Source organism: Mustela lutreola, chromosome 2 (assembly GCF_030435805.1).
Source record: "Mustela lutreola isolate mMusLut2 chromosome 2, mMusLut2.pri, whole genome shotgun sequence".
Classification (NCBI taxonomy): domain Eukaryota; kingdom Metazoa; phylum Chordata; class Mammalia; order Carnivora; family Mustelidae; genus Mustela; species Mustela lutreola.
This window is the reverse complement of record NC_081291.1, coordinates 4,500,616-4,522,627: the sequence shown is the minus strand read 5'-3', so window position 1 is coordinate 4,522,627 and position 22,012 is coordinate 4,500,616. Positions and strand designations below refer to the sequence as shown.

General features: G+C 55.8%; 2 protein-coding genes across 9 annotated transcripts; both read left to right on the top strand.

Moving 5' to 3' along the window:
• The first annotated feature begins 1,390 nt into the window (after positions 1–1,390).
• On the top strand, positions 1,391–16,137 carry SLC25A23 (solute carrier family 25 member 23). 6 transcript variants are annotated; one of them, XM_059159663.1, is made up of 11 exons: positions 1,391–1,702; positions 2,877–3,003; positions 3,595–3,682; positions 3,986–4,097; positions 5,136–5,294; positions 5,382–5,534; positions 5,704–5,811; positions 6,679–6,945; positions 10,125–10,275; positions 11,175–11,355; positions 11,737–13,115. In XM_059159663.1, the coding sequence occupies exons 1-11, from the start codon at positions 1,547–1,549 to the stop codon at positions 11,873–11,875; spliced, it is 1,641 nt and encodes a 546-aa protein (XP_059015646.1). In that variant the 5' UTR covers positions 1,391–1,546; the 3' UTR covers positions 11,876–13,115. The 6 variants fall into 6 exon arrangements, with proteins under 6 accessions (XP_059015646.1, XP_059015650.1, XP_059015649.1 ...); XM_059159665.1 differs by having other exon boundaries at positions 1,394–1,702; positions 6,778–6,945; XM_059159664.1 differs by having other exon boundaries at positions 1,567–1,702; positions 2,779–3,003.
• Positions 16,138–16,160: 23 nt separating this feature from the next.
• SLC25A41 (solute carrier family 25 member 41) lies at positions 16,161–21,705 on the top strand. Of its 3 annotated transcripts, none has more exons than XM_059159676.1 (7): positions 16,161–16,640; positions 16,835–16,990; positions 17,460–17,612; positions 17,790–17,897; positions 20,335–20,502; positions 20,585–20,732; positions 21,611–21,705. In XM_059159676.1, the coding sequence occupies exons 1-7, from the start codon at positions 16,440–16,442 to the stop codon at positions 21,661–21,663; spliced, it is 987 nt and encodes a 328-aa protein (XP_059015659.1). In that variant the 5' UTR covers positions 16,161–16,439; the 3' UTR covers positions 21,664–21,705. The 3 variants fall into 3 exon arrangements, with proteins under 3 accessions (XP_059015659.1, XP_059015658.1, XP_059015660.1); XM_059159675.1 differs by having other exon boundaries at positions 21,491–21,663; XM_059159677.1 differs by lacking the exon at positions 17,460–17,612 and having other exon boundaries at positions 21,491–21,663.
• The last annotated feature ends 307 nt before the right edge of the window (positions 21,706–22,012 follow it).

Here is a 22,012-nt window from a genome sequence, read left to right as displayed (position 1 = left end):
CCCCATGTTGTGGGCGGCTGCAAGGACCACCTATGAAGAAAACATCTGTGAGGGGACCTCCAAGAGGACACTCGGACCTTTGGCCATCAGGCCCTCTCTAAGAGGCCGTTGGTCTGGGACTCACAGGTGTGTCTGAGCACATCTGTCTGGGCAAAAGTAAGCTTGGCTGTGCTTTTCGATAAAGGACAATGATAGTAAGACCTCCACCCCTCTGGGAACTCTAGGGTGAAGAGCAATGGTTAAAGGGAAATGAATCACTTTTAGAGTATAGCGCGATGGGTCTGGTTAATTCCAGGTCTGTTTAAATCCCTGCTTTGCCGCTCACTGGGCATGTGGCCTGGGTAGAGCAGTTTAACCTTCTGTTTCCTCTTCTGTGAAATGGGAAAGCCAGTCCCACCTACCTTATAAGGTTTTGGCGAGGATGATTCGAGGCGTGAGTAAAAGGCCTGGACTGTGCAACGCCGTGTATCAATGTTAGTTATTATTATTTTTTGCCAAGTGGTCTGGCCGCCCCTCCTCCTAATGGTGACTCGAGAAACTGCGCCCGAAAGCAGTGGGAGGGACTTTCGGCAGGTGCAGCGAGCGCGGCAGGCTGGTGCCCCGCCTCCAGCGCTCGGCTTCCCGGTCCCCATCCGCACTCGCGCCTGGGACACTGAGATGCCTGGGGCACTGAGAATCCCAGGTTGGTCTGGAGAGAGCAGTCGGCACGGCGACCGAATCCGGCCGCGGCCTCTTTAAGACTGCCCAGCCCGCCTGAAGCTGCGGGGGCCCGAGGCAGCAGGGGATCGCCGCGGAAGCCCCGCCCACGTGGGGCGGGCGGGCGCAGCTCGGACAGCTTTGGCCAATAGAAAACCGACTTTGCAGCCGCGCCGCATGTTGATCTTGCGTTTCCCCGTCTGAGTGCGACCGAAAAGGAAGGCTCGCGGGCGGGATGTTTCAAGGCGCAAGCGGCGCTTCTTGATTTTCTGTTTCTGTGGCCGAGTTGGGAATGTGAAAAGAGCGCGCGGGCGGATGGAGGGCTGGGCGGTGTAGGGTTGGTTCTTGAGTATGTCTGGGGAAAAAGAGAACCTTAGTGCCTAAAGAGGAATAGTAGGAGAAGGAGGTCAAATGGAAACGGATTACGAAACCAAATCTGATATCTCTCGACTGCGCCCCCTTGGACTGAGGGTAAACTGAGGCACGCAAGGCGGAACTCTGAGAGCAGAATGGAGACCACTGATCTCTCTAGCCCCTCTCCCCAGAATGAACCCTGGTGCATCCCGTGCACTACCAGAGCATCACCCGGCATTCCGCCCCAAACCCGCAGCTCCGCCTCCGGCCCCCTCCCCCCGAGCGGATCGGGGGAGGAGACGCAAGTTCTGGCTCGGGCGGCAACGACTAGCAGTCGCCGCCTCCTGCAAGTGCTAGAGCCGGGCGGGCGGCGCGGAGGCTGCGGTGGCAGTGGCCGCGGAGCCGGCCCTGCGGGGCCCCGGGGGGGAGGGGGAGCCGCAAAGCCCCCGCCGAGGCCGCCACCGCCGGGCCTCCCCTCCCCCCCCGGGCCGGCGCCATGCGGGGGGGCGCGAGCGATGCGGAGCGGCGGCAGCGCTGGGGTCGCCTCTTCGAGGAGCTGGATAGTAACAAGGATGGCCGCGTGGACGTGCGCGAGTTGCGCCAGGGACTGGCCCGGCTGGGCGGGGGCGACCCGGACCGCGACACCCAACAGGTACCCCCGCCGGGACCCCAGCCTGGCGCGCGGCGCTCCGGCCCCGCCGGCGCCGGTAACCCGAGCCCCTGAATGGAGCGCTGCAGCGGCCAGCGACTGCCTGTGGCTGCGCTCCAGTGCGGGTGCCCAGGCTGGGCATCTCTCTCTCCTTCCCCCTGCCCTGCGTGTCTGGGCCTAACGGGCTCGCCCAAGACAGAGCCACGGAGGCCCCAGGCCTGCGGTTCAGCTGCCAACACCCGGTCCCCACCCCCTTCGCCGGTGCCTCGAGGGTGGGGGATGTCTTGCCCGCGAAAGGAGCGGGTCCGGTCTCCTGCCCACTGCCCGGGACACACCCTCCTCTGAACTCTTTGCCCATCCAAGACATACCCTGCTCCTCGCCTCAGGAGACACACCCTTTCCCATCCTCCCTCCGCTCCTCTGGGCACCCACTGCCCTCCGAGCCAGCTGCCCCAGCCTCTCCGTGTTTACACTTCCCTGGCGGCCCTTTCCCCGGCCTGGCTTAATGCCCCAGGCAACCCCAGCCCAGAGCCCAATCCCGACCGAGGCCACCCTCAGCAGAGGATGTAGCAAAGCGGGAGCCCTCCCCTAGGCCTGTGCGGGTCTCCTCCACACCTCTAGCCCCAGATGCCACTGGAGTGTGTCTGCAGCACGCTGAGACCTCCAGGACAACCTCCTACTTTCCAGGTGGAAAACCAGAGTCCTGGTGGGGGCTTAGCTTGGAACTCTCATTGCCCCCATGTTGCCCAGAGATGTCCGCAACAGAAGCTCCTGAAACTGCCATATGGACGGGGGTTTTTTGTGTGTGTGGTTTTTTTTGTTGTTGTTGTTTTGTTTTTTTTTGTTTTTTTTAAGAGACAGCTGGGAGGCCAGGCTTTCAGAGACAAGAGCCCAAGGCTACCTACCACCTCCCAGTTCTGTAACCTTGAAAAAGTTACTCGCCCTTGGAGAGCCTCAGTTTGCTTGCCAGGAAAACTGGAGGACTGCTTTGACCTCGCAGACCTACTGTGGCCTTGGGCATTTTGCTAAGAAGTGAGCTGGCAGGTGGAGGGGTGACTTCCCCTGCTCCTGTCCTTTAGGTGCTGGCGGCTCTGAGTTCCTGGACCCTGAGCTTGTCATGGCCCCTGCAGATGGGGAGCGGCCTCCTGGAGCTCCTTGTCCCTTCCCCCCCTGCCAGGGCATCTCCCCTGAGGGTGACGCCGACCCAGGTGGTGGGCTGGACCTGGAGGAGTTTTCCCGCTACCTACAGGAGCGGGAACAGCGTCTGCTGCTTCTCTTCCACAGTCTGGACCGGAATCAGGATGGTAAGGCCCAGGGAGAGGCTGCGGGGGCCCTGGAGACACCAATGGGGTTAGAACTGGCAGCGCTAGGAGGAGGGGGGAGGGCCACTTCTCCCGGATGACTCACAGGCTATTTTGGGAGCTCTCCTCACCCCCCAGCTAGGTGGTTGGGCTCGTGGGCCCATCCCACCTACTTTTCCCTTCTGGGATTCGACCCCTATTATTACCCTGAAGTTTCTAAGGGACAGAGATGCCCCATATTGTTTCTGGATTCCCTATGAGGCATAGACACTCCTCCATAGCCTCTTCTGGGTCCCTAATATTGCCTCTCAATTCTCTGAGGCATCAAGATCCCCATAATTATCCCTGGATTCATTTTTTCATTCATTCACAGGACAGAGGAGCTCAGCCCCCCAACATTGCCCAGTCCTACCTCTCTGATGCCACTGGGTCAGTGACACACCCCCACACCCACCACCAACCCAGCTGCAAATCTCATCCTAGGTTCCTGGATCCCCTGGTCTTCCTAGCCCATCCCCGTTCTGAGCTGTACTGCACTTGGGCTCTGGGGTAACCCCCCCACACACACACACCCTTTTCTGGCCCCCTCTCCAGGTCATATTGATGTGTCTGAGATCCAGCAGAGTTTCCGGGCCCTAGGCATTTCCATCTCGCTGGAGCAAGCCGAGAAAATTCTGCACAGGTGAATAGGTGGGGGTCCCAAATCCCAGGTAACTCGGGTCCCCGGGACCCCTTGGCCACCTTGAGTCTCTAGGCCCCAGACCCAATCCCAGGGCATGTGGAGCTGAGAGGTGGGCTTGGGAGTCAGGCAAATCCTGGGCCGGATGCTTCACATCTTGGAGCGAGCCTCAGTTTTCCCCTTTGTAAAATGGTGCACTCTCAGCACACAGGACGTGAGTCTCCCCCAGACCAACTGAACCTCATTTCAGCACCCGCCGCCCAGCCCCAGCACTGATTCTGTCCCCACCTTGCCCTACACCCCCAGCATGGACCGTGACGGCACGATGACCATCGACTGGCAGGAATGGCGCGACCACTTCCTGTTGCATTCGCTGGAGAATGTGGAGGATGTGGTCTATTTCTGGAAGCATTCTACGGTGAGGTGGGGGCTGCTTTCCTAGCGTGGTGGCTGGGCCCTGCTCTGGTTTCCCCTGGGCATGGAGGGGGCTGGGCCAGGAGTCTTGAGAAGGAAGAGCCACTGGGAACAGCCAAGGGAGGAGACTCTAGTCCTCTCTTCCTCTGAGTGGGGCTCGGGGCACTGAGGACCCACTAGGGGAGGTCTGTGATCTGGCTGGAGCCCTTCAGACCCGACTTCGGGGTGCCAGGGGCAGACTTGGGAGCACAGGGAAGGAGGAGCTCACCAGATGGGGACCCAGCCTCCAGCCTCCGCCCACAGCTCCCCTTCTGCAGGCTTCTTTTTGCCTTGGTAAATGGTCTGCTGCTGAAGGGACTCATTAGAAATCCACCTTCTTTGGAAGATCCAAAGAGATCCACTGGAAGTTGGGGGAGAAGGTGCTCTAAATCCCCCGCTTCTGGGTGGGAATTTCTGAATGATGCTTCCAGTGGGATCTGATGGCATCCAGAAGGGAATCCATCTATGGGATCTTCTGAGATCCTCCTGGGAGATCCAGACATTCCCACCCTGGGGATCCGTGAGGGACTTGGTTGGGAGGTCTATAGGTAGATCCTAGGGGAGGGATGATCCCTGGGGGCAGCTTCCCTGTGGGATCTGCGGAGGTCCTGGGAGGGATCCACTGGCCTTTTTATGTGGCAGGTCCCTGCTAGGATCTTGGGTGACCCTGGAGGGATCTTCTGGAATCCTTCTGTAGGAGATCCTTGGGTACGATCCTTCAGAGTACTGATCGGCTCTGGAAGGGATCTTTATATGGTAGATGCTTGAGTGGGCTTCTTTGGGATTTGGCAGAGGGATACTGGGATCCTACATGGGAGTCAGGTTGGATGTTTTGCTGGGACCTGGTGGGGTCCCAAGAGGGATCTCCTGGGCTCTCCAAGTGAGACTGATGGGTGGACACTCTGGGTGTCCTGGGATTCATGAGGGAGACACTCTCGGGTAGGGCTGGAGCCCATCTCCCTGCCCCTCTGACGGTCTGACACCCCAGTCCCTGTGTCCTCAGGTCTTGGACATCGGTGAGTGCCTGACTGTCCCTGATGAGTTTTCAGAGCAGGAGAAGCTGACTGGCATGTGGTGGAAGCAGCTGGTGGCGGGTGCGGTGGCAGGGGCTGTGTCGCGGACGGGCACGGCCCCTCTGGATCGCCTCAAGGTCTTCATGCAGGTGAGGGGCCCTGGAAAGATCCGTTCCCTCTCCCAGGCCTCGGCCCCGGAAGGGGACCCCCAAAGCTGCCTTATCTTCCCCATGCAGGTCCACGCCTCCAAGACCAACAAGTTAAACATCCTGGGGGGGCTCAAAAGCATGATCCGAGAGGGGGGCATGCGTTCCCTGTGGCGTGGCAATGGGATTAACGTGCTCAAGATTGCACCTGAGTCAGCGATCAAGTTTATGGCCTATGAGCAGGTGGGGGCAGGTGTGGGAGATGTGAGCTGGCTGTGAGGGCTGGTAGGATTGGCTTGGGGGTGCATGGGGGGTTGTCTGCAGGACTCCAGGAGTGGGTATCTGCTCCCCTGGGAGGTGTCCTCCGCAGGGGACCTGAGGTCCTGCCCACCTCTGTGTCACCCACTTTCAGATCAAGCGGGCCATTCGGGGGCAGCAGGAGACACTGCACGTGCAGGAGCGCTTTGTGGCTGGCTCCCTGGCTGGCGCCACGGCCCAAACAATCATATACCCCATGGAGGTGAGAAGGGGGGGGGACTCTGGCTGGGGCCACACTGCAGGGTGGGGGGCTTGCAATAGCCGCGTCACTCCATGCTGTGATGGGCATTGGGATTGTAACTTTGCCTCTCCCTGACTTGGACTGTGGCTCCTTAGAGAAGTGACGTCTCATGTGTAGTCTCTGTGGGCATTGCAATTTGAAATGTGACTTCTGGGGATGGCGGTACTGATCCTAACGATTTAGGCAGCAACTGTGGGGGCCAGCTGTTTACAGACATGCCTCTTCTAAGGATATGGATTTCCAGGCTATTTGTTTCCAGGGGAATCATTTCAGGTTTCAGGTTGTGCAGTGTGTCAGGATTCCAATGGAAAACTCAAATCACATAGATGAAGTCTGAGGTAAGCAGTTCAGGACCGGTATGGTGGCTTCCAAGTGTTAGAGACCAAGGTTCCTGCCCTCTATCTTGTTCTAGCATTTCAGAATACAGCACTCACCTCATGGACCAAAATGGCTGTGTGTGCTCCAGTCATCACAACCCTCTTCCAGTCAATAAGGAAGAATAGAAGAAGGAAGGAACACCTCCCTGCCTTTAAAGATACTTTCTGAGTCTCACACATACCTGTTCTCCTGCTGTTTCATTGGCCAAGACTTAGTCACCTGGTCATATATCTAGGGAAAATGAGAAACATAGTCTTTATTTTGAGAGATTGTGTCCTTGCTGAAAACTACAGTTTCTATCATTAAGGGTGGGTGGGGGGGACAAGTTATTGAGAGACAGCAGTGGCCACCATATGCAACTCTGAGAGATGTAACCATTTCTAGGTATAGAGATTTGGGGATGGTAGAAGATTCTAGGGAAAGTGGTGTGTTAAATTCATTTGCCATCAGGGTAGAGCCTCCTGGAAGCAGCTGTTCCGAGGCGTCTTCACTCCTGGGCGTGGTGTTTCTGGAAGCACTTTGCCCAGGGATAACCGGGGTCCTCCCCAGGTGCTGAAGACACGGCTGACTTTGCGCCGGACGGGCCAGTACAAGGGGCTGCTGGACTGTGCGAGGCAGATCCTGGAGCGGGAGGGGCCCCGCGCCCTGTACCGCGGCTACCTGCCCAACGTGCTCGGCATCATCCCCTACGCCGGCATCGACCTGGCCGTCTATGAGGTCTGTGGGCGGCCCACGCCTCCTTCCTTTTCTCTCCCCTCTGGGATTTGCCCACAGGACGCCCCTTTCTCCTAGGGCTGCCGCAGTGAATGGCCATAGCTGGGGTGGAGAAGCGCCACGGGCCTTGGGATTCTGGGGAACCCCTTTGGCTGTCTGACTCCCTGACTTTTCACCTTTATCGTTGCGTGAATTCTTCCCACTTCCGTGGGCAGTTCAGCCTTACTGGGCCTCAGGCCCGGGCAAGGTCGGGGCCTACCATAGCTCACACAATCGTGGGAGAAAGCGAACTGAGCTTCAGAAATGCCGGTCTCCCCAGAGCACGTACTGGACCCAGCCGATGTCTTCTCCACGGACTGCCCATTTCATAGAAACCACACTCCGTGGCCACCATCTCTGATCAAAAGAGGCAGGAGTCAGGGCTGGGACTGGGGTGGTAGGGGGAGGGCGTGATGTCTCTTCCATGGGTCTTGACTTTTCTCTTCTCCTGGTGAGATCACCAGGTTCTTCCAAGTAGCACGGCCCCACATGTCCCGAGGCATCCCCCAAAGTCTCTGTGTCCAGGAGAGAGCTAGCTTCACAGGCCAGGGACCAGTGCAGTCGCCAAGGGCCCCATCCTCAGAGGGCCCGGCTCTTGGTTTGATGCCCTGCTGTTGCGATCTTGAAATCCCTAATCGTTTTTGGACGAGGGACCCTGCACATTTTTATTTCACGCCGGGCCTCGCCTCCAACGCTGCACGCCTGCCATCCGTCCCTGACCTGCCCATCTCCCAGCACCCGGGCAGCCCCACGAGACAAGGCCACCACTCGTTCACTCACTGGCTCACTCAGCAATGATTTACTGAGCATCCCAAGGCACTGGGAAGCGTTACATAAAAACGCAGTCCTTGCTTTCCTGGGGCACCCACTCCAATGAGCAAGGAATTCAGTCCTCAGGCCAACAAGTAGTTTCAGATCCTGCTAAGTTCTCAGAAGAGGATAAAACAGGATGTGTAATTGAAAGTAACAGTGGGCAGGAGGGCGTCGAGGCAGGCCTCCGAGAGGCAGTGAACGAGGGCGTGTGAACCAGGCAGAGGGGGCCGGGAGCGGAGGAACCGGAGTCAGCAGGAAGTTGGTGATGTGGCTGGTTTTTCCTGGGCGCAAGAGGCAGCCACTGGGGGGCTGTGCGCAGAAATTAGACAGAACTTTGTTTGATCCATTCTTCATCCAAAAAGGGAGCTGGGAGTTTTAAGTGGTTTGAGACACCCTGTGCCCTCTTGGAGTTTCAAAACCTATGTTAGTCCCTTAAAAGCTCTGAGAAGTGTGCAGAAAAGTGATTTCGCTGGGTTTTTTGTTTTTGTTTTTGGGGGGGGTTGTCGCGCTTTTGATTTTTGGCCCAGCATACCTATGGGTTCATTAGAACTTCTTTTCAACAACTCTTAAACACTCGCTCAACACCTCTTTGGCAAATCCTGCTCCAAACGAAGGCTATTAAAATCGCAAAGGCAGTAATGGCAAACGCTGGCTTCCCAGGCACCCACTCCTTGCCCAGCCCGGACTTCACTGATCTATCCCAGCCCTGAGTCCCTCTCCACACACTTCGGGACAGCGATTATCAAGGGGTTAGAAGTGACATAGGACGTGAAACCTCAGAGCCATCCCAGCCCCAGAGCAAGAAAGAAGATCCTCCCCAAGAGGCTTCATAAGGGGCTGGCTGCTTGAAAAGCCAAATACAGCACTCTGGGCTTGGTGTTAGGACTCCATCGTATCTTTTGCGGGGATGCCCTCCCGAACCCTTAAGGGCATGTTTTCAAGCAAGTTAATGTGTGGGCAGGTGGAGATCAATCCTGCTCCCAGTGGGGGGCGCTCGCGCGCTCCGGAGGCAGCCGAGAACACGCCCCACCAGGGACGCAAGGGAGCCGGGGCATTGATACGCCAAGACAGCTGTTCCATCTTGCTGCTGGGGACAGTGGGGTGCTCGTTTCCCAGCACTTCCTGCCTATTCCTGGGTGCTCAGAGCAGCATCACCTGGGTCCAGCAGGAGTCCTCGGGCAGAACTGGGGCCGCTGGCAGTTGGGAGTCCGCCGATGTGAGTGGAATGGGATGCAGATGGCGTGTCCACGCTGGAGAGCATGTTAGCTTCCTGTGGCTGCTGTAATGAATGGCCACAACCTTCGGGGGTTTTTTTTTTTTTTAAGATTTTTATTTATTGGGCACCTGGGTGGTTCAGTGGGTTAAGCCGCTGCCTTCGGCTCAGGTCATGATCTCAGGGTCCTGGGATTGAGTCCTGCATCGGGCTCTCCACTCAGCAGGGAGCCTGCTTCCTCCTCTCTCTCTCTCTCTCTCTGCCTGCCTCTCTGCCTACTTGTGATCTCTCTCTGTCAAATAAAGATTATTTATTTATTTATTTGACAGAGAGAGATCACAAGTAGGCAGAGAGGCAGGCAGAGAGGAGGAAGCAGGCTCTCTGCCGAGGAGAGAGCCCGATGCGGGGCTTGATCCCAGGACCCTGAGATCATGACCTGAGCCGAAGGCAGAGGCTTTAACCCACTGAGCCACCCAGGCGCCCGAACCTTAGGGGTTCAAAAGAGCACGCGCTCACTATCGCATAGTGTTGAAAGCCAGAGGTCTGAGATGGGGCTCACCGGGCTACAATGAAGATGTTGACAGGGTTGCCTTTCTTCTGGAGGCTGCAGGGCAGAGGCTGTTGCCTCGTCTGTCCCCTTCTCTAGCAGCTGCCCATTTTCCTTGACTGGTGGACCCATCGTCCATCTTCAGAGCCAACTCCACAGTGTCTTCCAACCTGTCCCCCACCTCTGCTTCTACTGTCCCCTCTCCTCTTTTATAAGGAGGCTTATGACGACATTGGACCTACCTGGATAGTCTAGGATTGTGCCCCATCTCCAGGTCCTTAACTCCATCGCATCGGCAAAGTCCTTTTTGCTATGTGAGGTACCATATTCCAGCTTCCAGGGACAAGGGCATGGACAGTGGCGGGTGGGCGGCGTCATCACACATACCATAGAAGGTCGAGGTGGGGCCTGAGTGGCAGGACACAGGTACCGTGTCGTGGGGCACTCAGCACGTCCCGGCCATCAGGGGAGGCAGAAGCCAGGGAACAGGACCTCCAAAGCCAGGGTCTTGCGTGGTGTTACCCAATTCCGATCCAACCCACACTCTACTGCCTTCTTCACCCCCACCAGACGCTGAAGAACCGGTGGCTCCAGCAGTATAGCCACGACTCGGCCGACCCAGGCATCCTCGTGCTCCTGGCCTGTGGCACCATCTCCAGCACCTGTGGCCAGATAGCCAGCTACCCCCTGGCCCTGGTCCGGACCCGCATGCAGGCCCAAGGTGAGGCCTGGGCGGGAGGCTGGGACAGGGAAGAGCATCACCTCTCGGGCCCCACCTGCCCATCCCCAGCTCCTCCTCCTGGCTAGGGAGGGTCCCCGGCTGGGATCCTCCTGGATTTGGATGGCCTTCACTAAAGTCCCTACCTATCTCTGGGCCTCAGTGTACCCATCTGTGACCCTGGAACAGGAGCCCTTTGCCTTCTCTGAGCGAGGAGAACAGATGAGCGAGCACTGGGAGAGAGCCCTTAGCAAGCTTAGCGGGGAGGGCTGCTCACTGGAGCTTCGTTTGCAAGGCTGGGCTACCCTGATGGAAGGGGAGGGAGGATCCGGGTAAGAAGGGGCGGGACCAGGCTGGCTATGGGTTTATTGTTTTCCTCTGTAGGTTTCTTTTAGGGTTCTCCCACCCACACACATACACACTCCTGAATCTGTTTCTGGAATTTCCCTGGGAATTTTAGCATTTGTGTTCCGTTCTCCGGGGCTGTATTAGCGCATAAACCTGGGTCCTCGCTCTCCAAGAGCTCACAGGCTGCAGAGGAAGCGAGGTGCTGAATAATCATTCCACGATTCAGTATGGATTTGGGGTTGAATGAAGGAGAAGAGGAAGAGCCAGACTTAGACTGGGGTCCAGGCAGAGGAAATGTCTGTCCCCTGTCCCACCACACACATACACGCACCTTCTCTGTTTCTAATTGTCCCCAAACTTGGGCCCTCAGAAGCGGGGTGAAAAGGTGAGCAGCCATTTCCAGAGCCTGGAGAACTCCTGACTCTGAGTAGGTCCTGCTGTTGAGCTAATCCTCCTCTCTCGTGCTGTAACGGCCGCAGGCCCAGCCCTGGGGAGTAGGAGGGGGAAATGAGAGGGGCCGCTTGGCCTCACCTGGCCTCCCCACCCCCCCCCAGCCTCCATCGAGGGTGCCCCCCAGCTCTCCATGCTGGGTCTGCTCCGTCACATCCTGTCCCAGGAGGGCGTGTGGGGCCTCTACCGGGGCATTGCCCCCAACTTCATGAAGGTTATCCCGGCTGTGAGCATCTCCTATGTGGTCTACGAGAACATGAAGCAGGCCCTGGGGGTCACGTCCAGGTGAGGCATCCAGAGCCTGACCCACGCTAGATCCCTCGCCTCAATCATGACACCCCCACACCCCAGGCACTGGAGACTGATGGCCCAGCCAGTGGATCCCAGGGCTCCCCACACTAAATCACAGGATCCCCCACTTTATCCACTGAGTTCTGCACCCCTGGATCGCAGCTACTGACCCCCATACACACACGGGGTCCTGGACCTCCATGACTTAACCACGGGATCCCCCACAACCCGACTAATGGACCCTGACAGCCCAACTACAGAAGTGCACATCACTACACCCAAACAGCCAGCCCCGAGCCCCCACAGGCCCCAGATCCAGCACTGGGTCCTAGATCCCCAGACCCACTGGCGGATCCCAGATCCCCATGCTTCCAGCCCTGGATCTCCAAGCTCGGCCACTGGATTCTGGATATCAAGAAGCCTCAGCCTCCGGATCCTGACAATGCAATGCCTAGATCCCGGGGCCCCCGCCACTGGATCCCAGATCCCCTCACCCCAACTACTGGATTCCTGAATTCCTTTACCTTGACACTGAGTCCCGGATCCCTCTGCTTGACTACTGGATTCCCTACATTTCAACCACTACACCCTCAACCCACAACCACTGGATCTCGGATTCCCAAGCCCTGACCGGCTGGATCCTGGCTCCTAAATCCACAATGTGAGCCCAACGGCTGAGCGAGTGGGTCCTGGTGACTGCGGCTGTTGGACCCCCAAACCCCTTCACCACAGGCACTGGATGCTGAAACCTCACCCATAGGAGGTAGACCCCCCCCCCACCCTTCCAAGCACTGGATCCCAGCCCCTTAACCCCTGGATTCTGACCGGAATCCTCCCTGGCACTGGATCCTGAATGCTCAGACTCCAAGTCTGGATAGATCCCAATAAGCCAATGACAGCTTCCTGGATCCCCCGTGCCCCTGTCCCAGACACACCCCAGAGCCCAGGGTCCCATGCCACAAAGCCCAGAGTCTAAGGGGCCTGTTGGAAGCCTAGGTCCTGGCCTCCTGCTTCCAGAAGACCCATGGGACTTGTCCAAAGACCTGACATGACTAGAAGCCAGCAGCTGGGGAAGGAGATGCCCCCTCCCACGCCCTAGGCAGAGGCTGGACATGCCTGCCACCCAGGCAGCACGGCTGTACCTCTGGTCCCTGTGGCAAAACTTCCCCCCACCCCCGACAATGCACGGCGGTGTCTTCCATTCCCTTCTCACCTTTAGGCTGACGATGACCTCCCATTGCTCTCTCTTGGGGGCAATCTGAGGCCGGGGACACATTATGGGGACTCCCCCAAACACATCTCAGCACTGCCAGCCTCTACCCGGGCTTCAGGGTTGGGAGCCGGGAGCAAGTCTACACAGACTAGCCTTCCAGGGAGCCAAGCATCCAGTTATGCAAAACAAACAAGCCAAATCCCCCAAACTCACTCCAGATCTATTTTTCTACCAGAGAGGAGCAGACATTCCTCCCCTTCAGATAACTCAAGCCCCCCGCCCCGCCCCCCCCCCAGGAACCTGTACATTCTGCACTTTATAGTTGGATTCAGAGCGTAGCGTAATTGGGGGACCCCTCCCATGCCTCCTCCCTAGTCCTTGGGGAACCCGAGGAAAGGACTACAAAAGAGCAACTGGGTTGTTTTGGGGGGGCTGGGGGACCCCCCCTTATGGCTTCCACCCCCCCCACCTACACCGTGTCCCACTCCCTGCCTGCTTGTGTTATTTCAAAGGAAAAGAACAAAAGGAATACACTTTCTAAGCTCTTTCCTTGTGTTTTTTCCTGAAAGGGGGTGGGTCAAGATGGGACCACCTCAAACTACCCCCCGAGGAAGGGACATGGGCCAGACTCTGTCGCACACAGCTCCGGGAGAACAGGAAGTGACTTCCTCGGTTTCCGTAGCTGTGGACGGGACACATGTGGGAAAATCCCACATTCATGCGCCCTTTTTATGTTTCCCAGGGCCGCTGTAACAAATTACCACAAACTGGGGGCTTAAAATGACACAGTTTTTAGATTGGTACTTTTTTATTGTGGTAAACCAGACAGCACGCAAAATACACCATCTTAAACATCTCTAAGCAGCACGAAGCACAATCACATTGTCTTGGAACCACCCCCGCCCTCTGTCTCCAGAACTTTCCATCTCCCCAAACGGAGACTCTGTCCCCACGAAGCATGGACTCCCCACCCCCTGTCCTAGCCCCGGCTCCCACCCTCTCCTCTCTGCCTGTGTGGACAGGACTCCTCTGGGCCCTCCTGGGAGTGGGGTCCTGCGGGATGGGTCCTTCTGGGTCTGGCTCCTCTCGCTGGACCCAGTGTCCCCGGGGGTCCGTCCACATCGTGGCAGGTATCAGGATGTCCTCCCTTTTTAAGGCTGAATAATATTCCAGGGTGTGGATGGACCATATTTTGTTTATTCATTTACCCATTGAGGGACACTTGGCTTGCTTCCACCTTTGGCTATGGTGAATTAAAAACAACAGGAATTTATTGTCTGCCGGTTCCGAAGGCTAGAAGTCTGAAATCAAAGTGTCAATGGGGCTATGGTCCCTCTGAAGATTCTGGGGGAGGATCTTTCCTGCCTCCTCCAGCTTCTGGTAGTCACGGGCACTTGGCAGTCCTCAGCCTGTAGACCCAATTGGTCCAATTTCTGCCTGTCTTCAAATGACCAAACTTTCTCCTTTTACCATCCTGTTTGTGTTTTAAGCTGTTACATTTGGGGTAATTTGTTACACAGCAACAGCTAACTGATATGCACACAGAGATATGATTTTCCACCCACTCAAAGATGGACTCAAGCCTTGCTAACTATTTTGTATTTTTACTTCCTTTAAATTATGTCCTGAGGATCGTTTTCCCGGAAGCGGGATTGCTGGGTCAGAGGGTATGACGATTTCAGCGTCCTGCCACCCGAGAAATCATCTGTGATACACACAGCTACCAACGAGGAATTAGCATTCCTATTTTTACTGCGGTCATACCAGCATGGAGTGTTACCGCTTTGATTTTATTTAATGAGGCCAGTCAACAACTATTTTCCGGTCCACCTTCTTACAGCCCGTTCCACCATTGGGGCCTTGGGAACTGACATGTGCTGTAATACCACACAGACCACTTTTCTCTTTTGGAGTCTCCCCACCCACAAAATAGGGGACATTATCACTGACATCTTCAAAGGGAGAAGAACATATTTATTGAGCAAGTACTCAATACGTTGACTCTGTGCTGAGCCCTTTGCCATGTTGTCTCCTTCCCTTTCTCATCTATTTACCGGACCCCTGCTTTGTGCCAGACCCGGCTTTGTGCAACACACAACAATCACTGCCCTCAAAGACCCCACATTCCAGTGCGGAGAGACAAACAATGAGTAACACACACGAGTGAATGTGTAGCTGGGTAGGAAGCAAAGGTGCTATGAATAAAGATTGCATGAAGATTTAAAGACAGCGAGGGAGGGAGCCATGGTGATGTCCAGGAAAACAGCATTCTAAGCAGAGGGAACAGCCAGTGCGAAAGCTCTGGGGCAGCACTGAGCCTGGCGTGTTGGAGGAACGGGGAGGGGGCCTGTGTGGCTGGAGCAGATTGAGTAAGGAGGAGGAAGGGGGGAGGGAAGGGCAGGAAGGGGACCGGGGAGGTCAGGCAGGATCTTGGGGGCAAAAGGGAGGACTTGTGCTTCTACCCCAGGGAGATGGGAGCCCTGGAGGGCTGTGGGGCAGAGGCGGGGAGGGCTCACGGGTGCCCTCTGGTGTTATTGTGGGGAGTAGACCAGAGGCAAGAGTGGGCGGGCCCAGAGTGAGGCAGCTGCACATGGGGCTGGACCAGGGTGGAGGCCATGGACATGGTGAGCAGCAGCCAGATTCCGGGTATATATTAAAAGTTAAGCCAGGGGGCGCCTGGGTGGCTCAGTGGGTTAAGCCGCTGCCTTCGGCTCAGGTCATGATCTCAGGGTCTTGGGATCGAGTCCCGCATCGGGCTCTCTGCTCAGCAGGGAGCCTGTTCCCTCTCTCTCTCTGCCTGCCTCTCCATCTACTTGTGATTTCTCTCTGTCAAATAAATAAATAAAATCTTTAAAAAAAAAAAAAAAAGTTAAGCCAGGATTTGATAACAGAATGTGGGCATAAGAGAAAGAGAAGAATCATGGATGACATCAAGATTTTTTTAACAAAACCACATAAAGGACAGACACGCTCTCCATGAAGACTCATTGCAACCTCTTGACATGATGTGGTACAGGTTATCATCACTTCCAGTTAACACATGGGGAAACTGAAGCTCAGAGAGGTAGAGCGATTACCCCAGGGTCACATAGCAGGAGTTGCCCTAGATGGGATTCAAATCCAGGTTGCCTCCAAAGCTATGCTTGTCTCACCTTGGGAACCAACTGTGTCTCTCCCTCTCAGAGCTCCAGAACCTTCCCACTCTCCCTCAATTCTGTCTCCCATTGCCACGACAACAACACACAGTGCATTTGTTTCCTACGGCTGCTGTAACAAATGACCACAAACATGGTGGCTTCAAACAACACAGATGTACCATTCCAGAGGTCAGAAGCCTGACCCGGATCTCACTGGGCTAAAATCAAGCTCCTTCTGGAGGCTCCAGGGGAGAACCTGCTTCCTGGCCTTTTCCAGCCTCGAGGGTCTGCCTGCCTGCATTCCACGGCTCGTGGTTCCCTCCTCCATCTGCAAAGCCAGCAACGGTCGGTCAAGTCTTTCTCACGTTGAATCCTTTTGACGACAGTCCTGCTTCCCTCTTCACCATTTAAGGACTCGTGAGGTTAGACTGGGCCCATGCAATGAGTCCAGAATAATCTCCCCATCTCCCATCAGCTGGTTAGTGACCTTAAATCCTCGGGCAAATTTACTTTCCCCTTTGCCACGTAACATGGCCAGTCCACGGTTTTAGAGGGATCTGGATATGGACATTTTGTTCTGCCCACCACATCCAGTGAGGTCACAAGGGCCTCTGTGACGTCATTGTGCCCCGGTACCCAAATTTATAAGCTGGCCCTCCCACTTGGTTGCTGGATGGGCAAATCTGTCACCAGGGATTTGAACTGGGTGTCCTGACCCTCCGGCTCCCATGGGAGATCAGCCTGAGGAAGCTCAGAAGCCTTGCTTGAGTGTCCAGACCCTGTTTAAGAGGGTCAAGGCCTTGCTCACCAAAGCCCCATCTCCGATCCTGCCCCCACCCCCCTCCCGGAATCCAGGCTGTACACATGTGTACGGGTATGTGTTTGGGCACGTGCATGAAAATGACCTGGAGCATCTCCCATCACAGCAAGTGAGTCTGAGAATGGCAGGTCGGCCAGCACCTCCAGCCCCCTCTGCATGACCCACTCCCCTCCAAGCAGACCTGGCTTTCCACCTTGAAGCACTGGGGGCCAGGATGGGCCTTCACCAGGAGGGGCTTCTGGAAGTTCAAGGAAGGAGCTCCAGCCTGGCTGAGTACGGGTGGGAGCTGGGTCTGCCTTGCAGGTGCTGGACACAGGAGAGCAGCTGATGGTTCCCGTAGATGTCCTCGAAGTGGATAACGAGAGCGCCCTGTGGAAGTTTCTGCTCTCAGGGGCCATGGCTGGGGCGGTATCCCGCACAGGCACAGCCCCTCTGGACCGAGCCAAGGTGTATATGCAGGTGCGCGGGGAACCCGGCACTGGAGCCTTTGGGGTGGGGCTGGACAGAGGCAGAACTGATGGGGTTCAGGATGTGGGGGGTGGGGCTGGGATGGGGGGTTGGAGTCAGGAGGAGGCTGAATGGAGACCAGGGTGGGGGCTGGAGCTGAGGACTCTGGAGCCAATGGGGTTGAAGTTGGAGGAGCCGAGAGAACAGCAGGAGGCACAGGGTAGGGCTGGGGATAAGGGAACTGGGGATAGGGTCTTCGGATGGCTTTGAAGGCAAGCTAGAACAGGTAAGGAGAGGAAGACGAGGTCGGAGATGGGCACGCGGGTCTGCATGGGTTACAGCACTGTGAGGCCCGCGGGGAGGGAGCAGGAGGAGGAACGGGGTTGGGTGGCTAGGGACAGGCCAGGGTTGAGCTCCAGGCTGAGACAGAGGCGACCCGGGTGGGAGGCTCCTCACAGGGCCAGTGGCCTCCCATCCCCAGGTCTACTCCTCCAAGACTAACTTCATGAACCTGCTGGGGGGGCTCCGAAGCATGGTCCAGGAAGGGGGCTTCCGCTCCCTGTGGCGGGGCAATGGCATCAACGTCCTCAAGATTGCCCCTGAGTACGCCATCAAGTTCTCCGTCTTCGAACAGGTGGGCGGGGGGCGGCCCACTTGGCCCAGCCTTTGTCCTTCAACCCAAAGCTCTCCTACGCCTCCTTGCAAGCCCAGATCCTCACCCAAGACACGCTTTCACGCTCTGGCCCCAGACCCAGGGTGGGTTTCAGCTAGGAAGGTTAGCGGTTCTCTCTGGTCCTCTCTCCCGCTCCAGTGTAAGAATTACTTCTGCGGAGTGCACGGGTCCCCACCCTTTCAGGAACGTCTCCTCGCTGGCTCCCTCGCTGTGGCGACCTCTCAGACGCTCATCAACCCCATGGAGGTAAGAGAACACCTCCCCGTGGAAGATGAAACTAGGTGAAAATTAGCCAGCAGCTGCTTCCGCTTCCTCCTCCTCGTCTTCCCCCTCCCTCCTTCACGTGAGGTGTGTGTCCCACTTGTATTCCAGATGGCTCGCAGGTTATTTCAACACCTATGCATTGGTTGGGTCCTGTTCTTTTCCTCGCCGAGCCAAGATGCAACCGGGATAATTTACTAAACTCCTGTGCATACTGGAGAGGTTTTTTGGCTTTTCTCTTCTTACTCTGCTGTGTCTGTCCAAGCACTAGTGTCTCCCCCCCCCTTTTCTTGCGGGAGGTAACAATTAGATTTTTTTGTACAGCAGTTTTAGATTTACAGCAAAACCGAGCAGGAAGTTTTTGTGCAGCAGTTTTAGATTTACAGAAGAGCGGAGCAGGAAGTGCGGGCATTCTTACACACCTCTCCCCACATATACAGTTTCTGCTATTAACGTCTTGCGTGGGGGAGGGGCGTTTGTTGCAACTGATGAGCCAATATGGATACATTATTATTAAAGCCCATAGTTGCCATTCTTGGATTTGTACAGATGCATATGGACACGTACGCACCATTAGGGTGTCGTACAGAGTAGTTTCACTGCCCTAAAAATCCTGAGTTCTGCCTACTCACCCTTTTATTTTTTTTTTTAAGATTTTATTTATTTATTTGACACAGAGAGAGAGATCACAAGTAGGCAGAGAGGCAGGCAGAGAGAGAGAGGGAAGCAGGCTCCCTGCCAAGCAGAGAGCCCAATGCGGGGCTCGATCCCAGGGCCCTGGGATCATGACCTGAGCCAAAGACAGAGGCTTTAACCCACTGAGCCACCCAGGTGCCCCCCTACTCACCTCTTTTTGCTTCTCCTGAGTCCCTGACAACCCCAGATCGTTGTTTATACAGTTTTACTTTTATTTTATTTTTAAGTGATCTCTACATCCAACGCAGGGCTGGAACTTATGACCCTGCAAGCAAGAGTCACAAGCTCTTCTGACTGAGCCAGCTGGGCATCCCTATAGTTTTATCATCTTTAATTTTTCAGGCTTGATATTACGCTTTCTCATCCCCCATCCCTGCTCTTTATCGGTTTTCCGGGTTACTCCCCCTGTGGTTTCCCATATAAACTTTAGAAGTAACTTTAGAAGTAACTTGTCTAGTTCAGAAAACAAAGTCACCTATTGGTTTGTTTGTTTGTTTGTTTGTTTTTACTGGGATGGTATTCAATTTATAAAGAAGCTTAGAGATGCCTGCCATCTATATGAGGCTGGGTCTGGTGTCCAAGATAATTTCCATGGGTTCAAGTCTCCTTTTATGGACTTTAATGGTCTTTTTAAAGTTGTTGTTGTTGTTTTCCATATAATTCTTGCCCTCGACCAGTTAAATTTCGTCTTTGGTGTATTTGTTCTATTGCTGTGTAACAAACTGCCAGACTCAGTAGCTTAAAATGATACAGATTTATTATCTCCTTTGTCTGTGGGTCATGCCTGGGCACTGGCTAGTCAGGTCCTCTGCTCAGGGTTTCATCAGGCCAAAATCAAGGTGTTGGCTGGGCTACAGTGAACCTGAGGCCTGGGTCCTCTGCCAAGTTCCTTGGTTGCTGGCAGGATTCGGTTTCTTATGGTTGTAGGACTGAGGTTCTCGGCTTCTAGAGGCCATGTACTGTCCCTGCCAGGTGGTCCTCTCCACAACAGTCTGCTCATTTAAGACCAACTGAAGGATGTCCTGGATGCTCCCCATCACTCTGATTTCTTTTGTCTCTGGCAACAGACTCATTTAAAAGGATCACCTGATTTGGTCAGGCCCACCTAGGACAATTGGTCTTGCTTCACTTAAAATCAAGCGCTTCAGGACCTCCGATACATCTGCACAATCCCTTCACCTTCGTCATGTAACTTGACAAGGAGAGTGACACCCCACCATAGTCACAGGCCTAGCACACACTCAAGGTCAGGGGGCGGGCATTATATGAAGCATACATATCAGGTGGAAAACTCGGGGACCACCTCAGAATTCTGCCTATCGAACTTGGCGTTTGGTCTTACAGGCAACTGTAGAGCTGCTACTATTTTGATGTTGGGGGTATGTCATACAGATTATGTCTGGCTCCTCCTGGAAAACAGGCAAACCAGGACACCTAGGGTCTGCACCCCCCATGGCATTACATCTGTGTCCGCCAGGTATAGGCTGTGACTCCGCTCAGTCCACGCCACTTCCCTTATCCTCTTGCCTCTGTCAGCACTGGGGCTTCTGAACCCTGGGTGGAGGGACACACAAGCCAAGGGATCACGTGGCTCTGGGTTCGAACCTCCGCTCTCTGGACTCCTCAGCTTCTGCTTCCTCAGCTGGAGGACAGAAACGCCGGCTGCCACTGAGGGCCGATGAGAGCTTTCCATCGAATGAACGCCCTCCCTCTTCACCCTCCCCAGGTGCTGAAGACACGGCTGACCTTGCGCCGGACAGGCCAGTACAAGGGGCTGCTGGACTGTGCGAGGCAGATCCTGAAGCAGGAGGGCACCCGTGCCCTATACCGCGGCTACCTGCCCAACATGCTCGGCATCATCCCCTACGCCTGCACGGACCTGGCCGTCTATGAGGTGCGGGTCCCACAGAGGGGTGCCGGGGCTGGTGTGGACATAGGCCCGCTGTGAGTGTCCTGCTGACCCCCTTCTCTTGCAGATGCTCAGGTGTTTCTGGTTGAAGTCAGGCAGGAACATGGAGGATCCCAGTGGCCTGGTCAGTTTGTCATCGGTGACACTGTCCACGACCTGTGGCCAAATGGCCAGTTACCCGCTGACACTGGTGCGCACCCGGATGCAGGCCCAAGGTCAGAAAAGCGCCAGTGGCCACCGTGCGTGCCCCCCCCTCCCAGCCTTGACGCTGAACGTTCTCATCCCCCAAAACTGACTCCCAAACTCTCCACATCTGATCCTGGCCACCTGTGCCGAACTCTAAACTCACCAAGACTCACCCCCAAATATGACCCCAAATTAACCCTACAAACGAGTGAAATGAACATATCCCGATGGACCCCCATAAACGCCCCCCAAATGCGACTCAGGCCCCCACACCATACTTCAAGACACATATTCCCCAAATGCTCTCCCCACTTCTCCAACAGACCTACCCTGTATTCCTAAAATTCCTAAATTTGCTAAAACCAAAGTTTAGGCCTCCCAGTGTCATAACCATTTCCCCCACTAAGTTGGGTACCCCCCAAATGGACTCTCAGCCCCTAAACCCAAACAAGTCCTCGGTCCACTACCCGAATCTTGAAGATATTCCCAAACCACCCCTTAGCACACTCCCGAATCTCTGGCAGATCTTCGAAGTTCCCTCCCAAGTAAATGTGAAAGCTTTCTAAGATGTTCCCGAAAACAAATCCTGAAAACTCCTGCCTGGGTTGATCTCACTCTCCCCCAGACTGACCGATTTCCTCTAACAGTCTTCCAAGCTCCTTCCCAACTGACCCCCAGACTCCGACCCCTGGCTTCAGCCAACCCCCCAACATTCCACCACCCCCCCCACCGCCAGGTGGCCAGATCATCTCTGCGAGAAGCCCTGAGCTTGCCCCTGTTCCCACAGACACTGTGGAGGGCTCGAACCCCACCATGTGCGGAGTCTTTCGGCGGATCCTGGCCCAGCAGGGCTGGCCAGGGCTGTACCGAGGCATGACTCCCACTTTACTGAAGGTGTTGCCAGCAGGTGGCATCAGCTACGTGGTGTATGAAGCCATGAAGAAAACCCTGGGTGTATAGGCGATGGCGAGTTGACACACTCTGGGCAGAAATGGACAGAAGGATCCAGGGTCTCCTGGCCCAAATAGCCCTCCAGGCTCAGGCCCAGGGGGACAGTTTGTCCGGAGAAGCAGTCTGGGGGCCTGGCCGGAAGATCCCTGGGGATCCTTCCCAAGGGTGCGGCCAGGGACTAGTCTGGACTCCAGGTTGGCTCGTTGTGGCTTGACCCGGCTTCAGGGTGAAACGGTGGACATGGAGACAATCGGAAATAAAGAGACCGTTTCCGCCGGGTGTGTCTGGGATACCTGCGTCCAGGAGGGGAGCTGGGTATCTGGTATCTCTGGGTCGAGACTAGGAGTCCCTGGTTTCA

Bases quoted from the DNA above. Each gene is read 5' to 3' on its own strand.
- SLC25A23 (XM_059159663.1), top strand. From the start codon at position 1,547: ATGCGGGGGGGCGCGAGCGATGCGGAGCGGCGGCAGCGCTGGGGTCGC. The intron at 3,004-3,594 runs GTAAGGCCCAGG...CCCCCTCTCCAG, and splicing joins TCTGGACCGGAATCAGGATG to GTCATATTGATGTGTCTGAG. The intron at 11,356-11,736 runs GTGAGGCATCCA...CCATGCTTCCAG, and splicing joins GCCCTGGGGGTCACGTCCAG to CCCTGGATCTCCAAGCTCGG.
- SLC25A41 (XM_059159675.1), top strand. From the start codon at position 16,440: ATGGGAGATCAGCCTGAGGAAGCTCAGAAGCCTTGCTTGAGTGTCCAG. The intron at 16,991-17,459 runs GTGCGCGGGGAA...TCCCATCCCCAG, and splicing joins GAGCCAAGGTGTATATGCAG to GTCTACTCCTCCAAGACTAA. The intron at 20,503-20,584 runs GTGCGGGTCCCA...CTTCTCTTGCAG, and splicing joins CGGACCTGGCCGTCTATGAG to ATGCTCAGGTGTTTCTGGTT.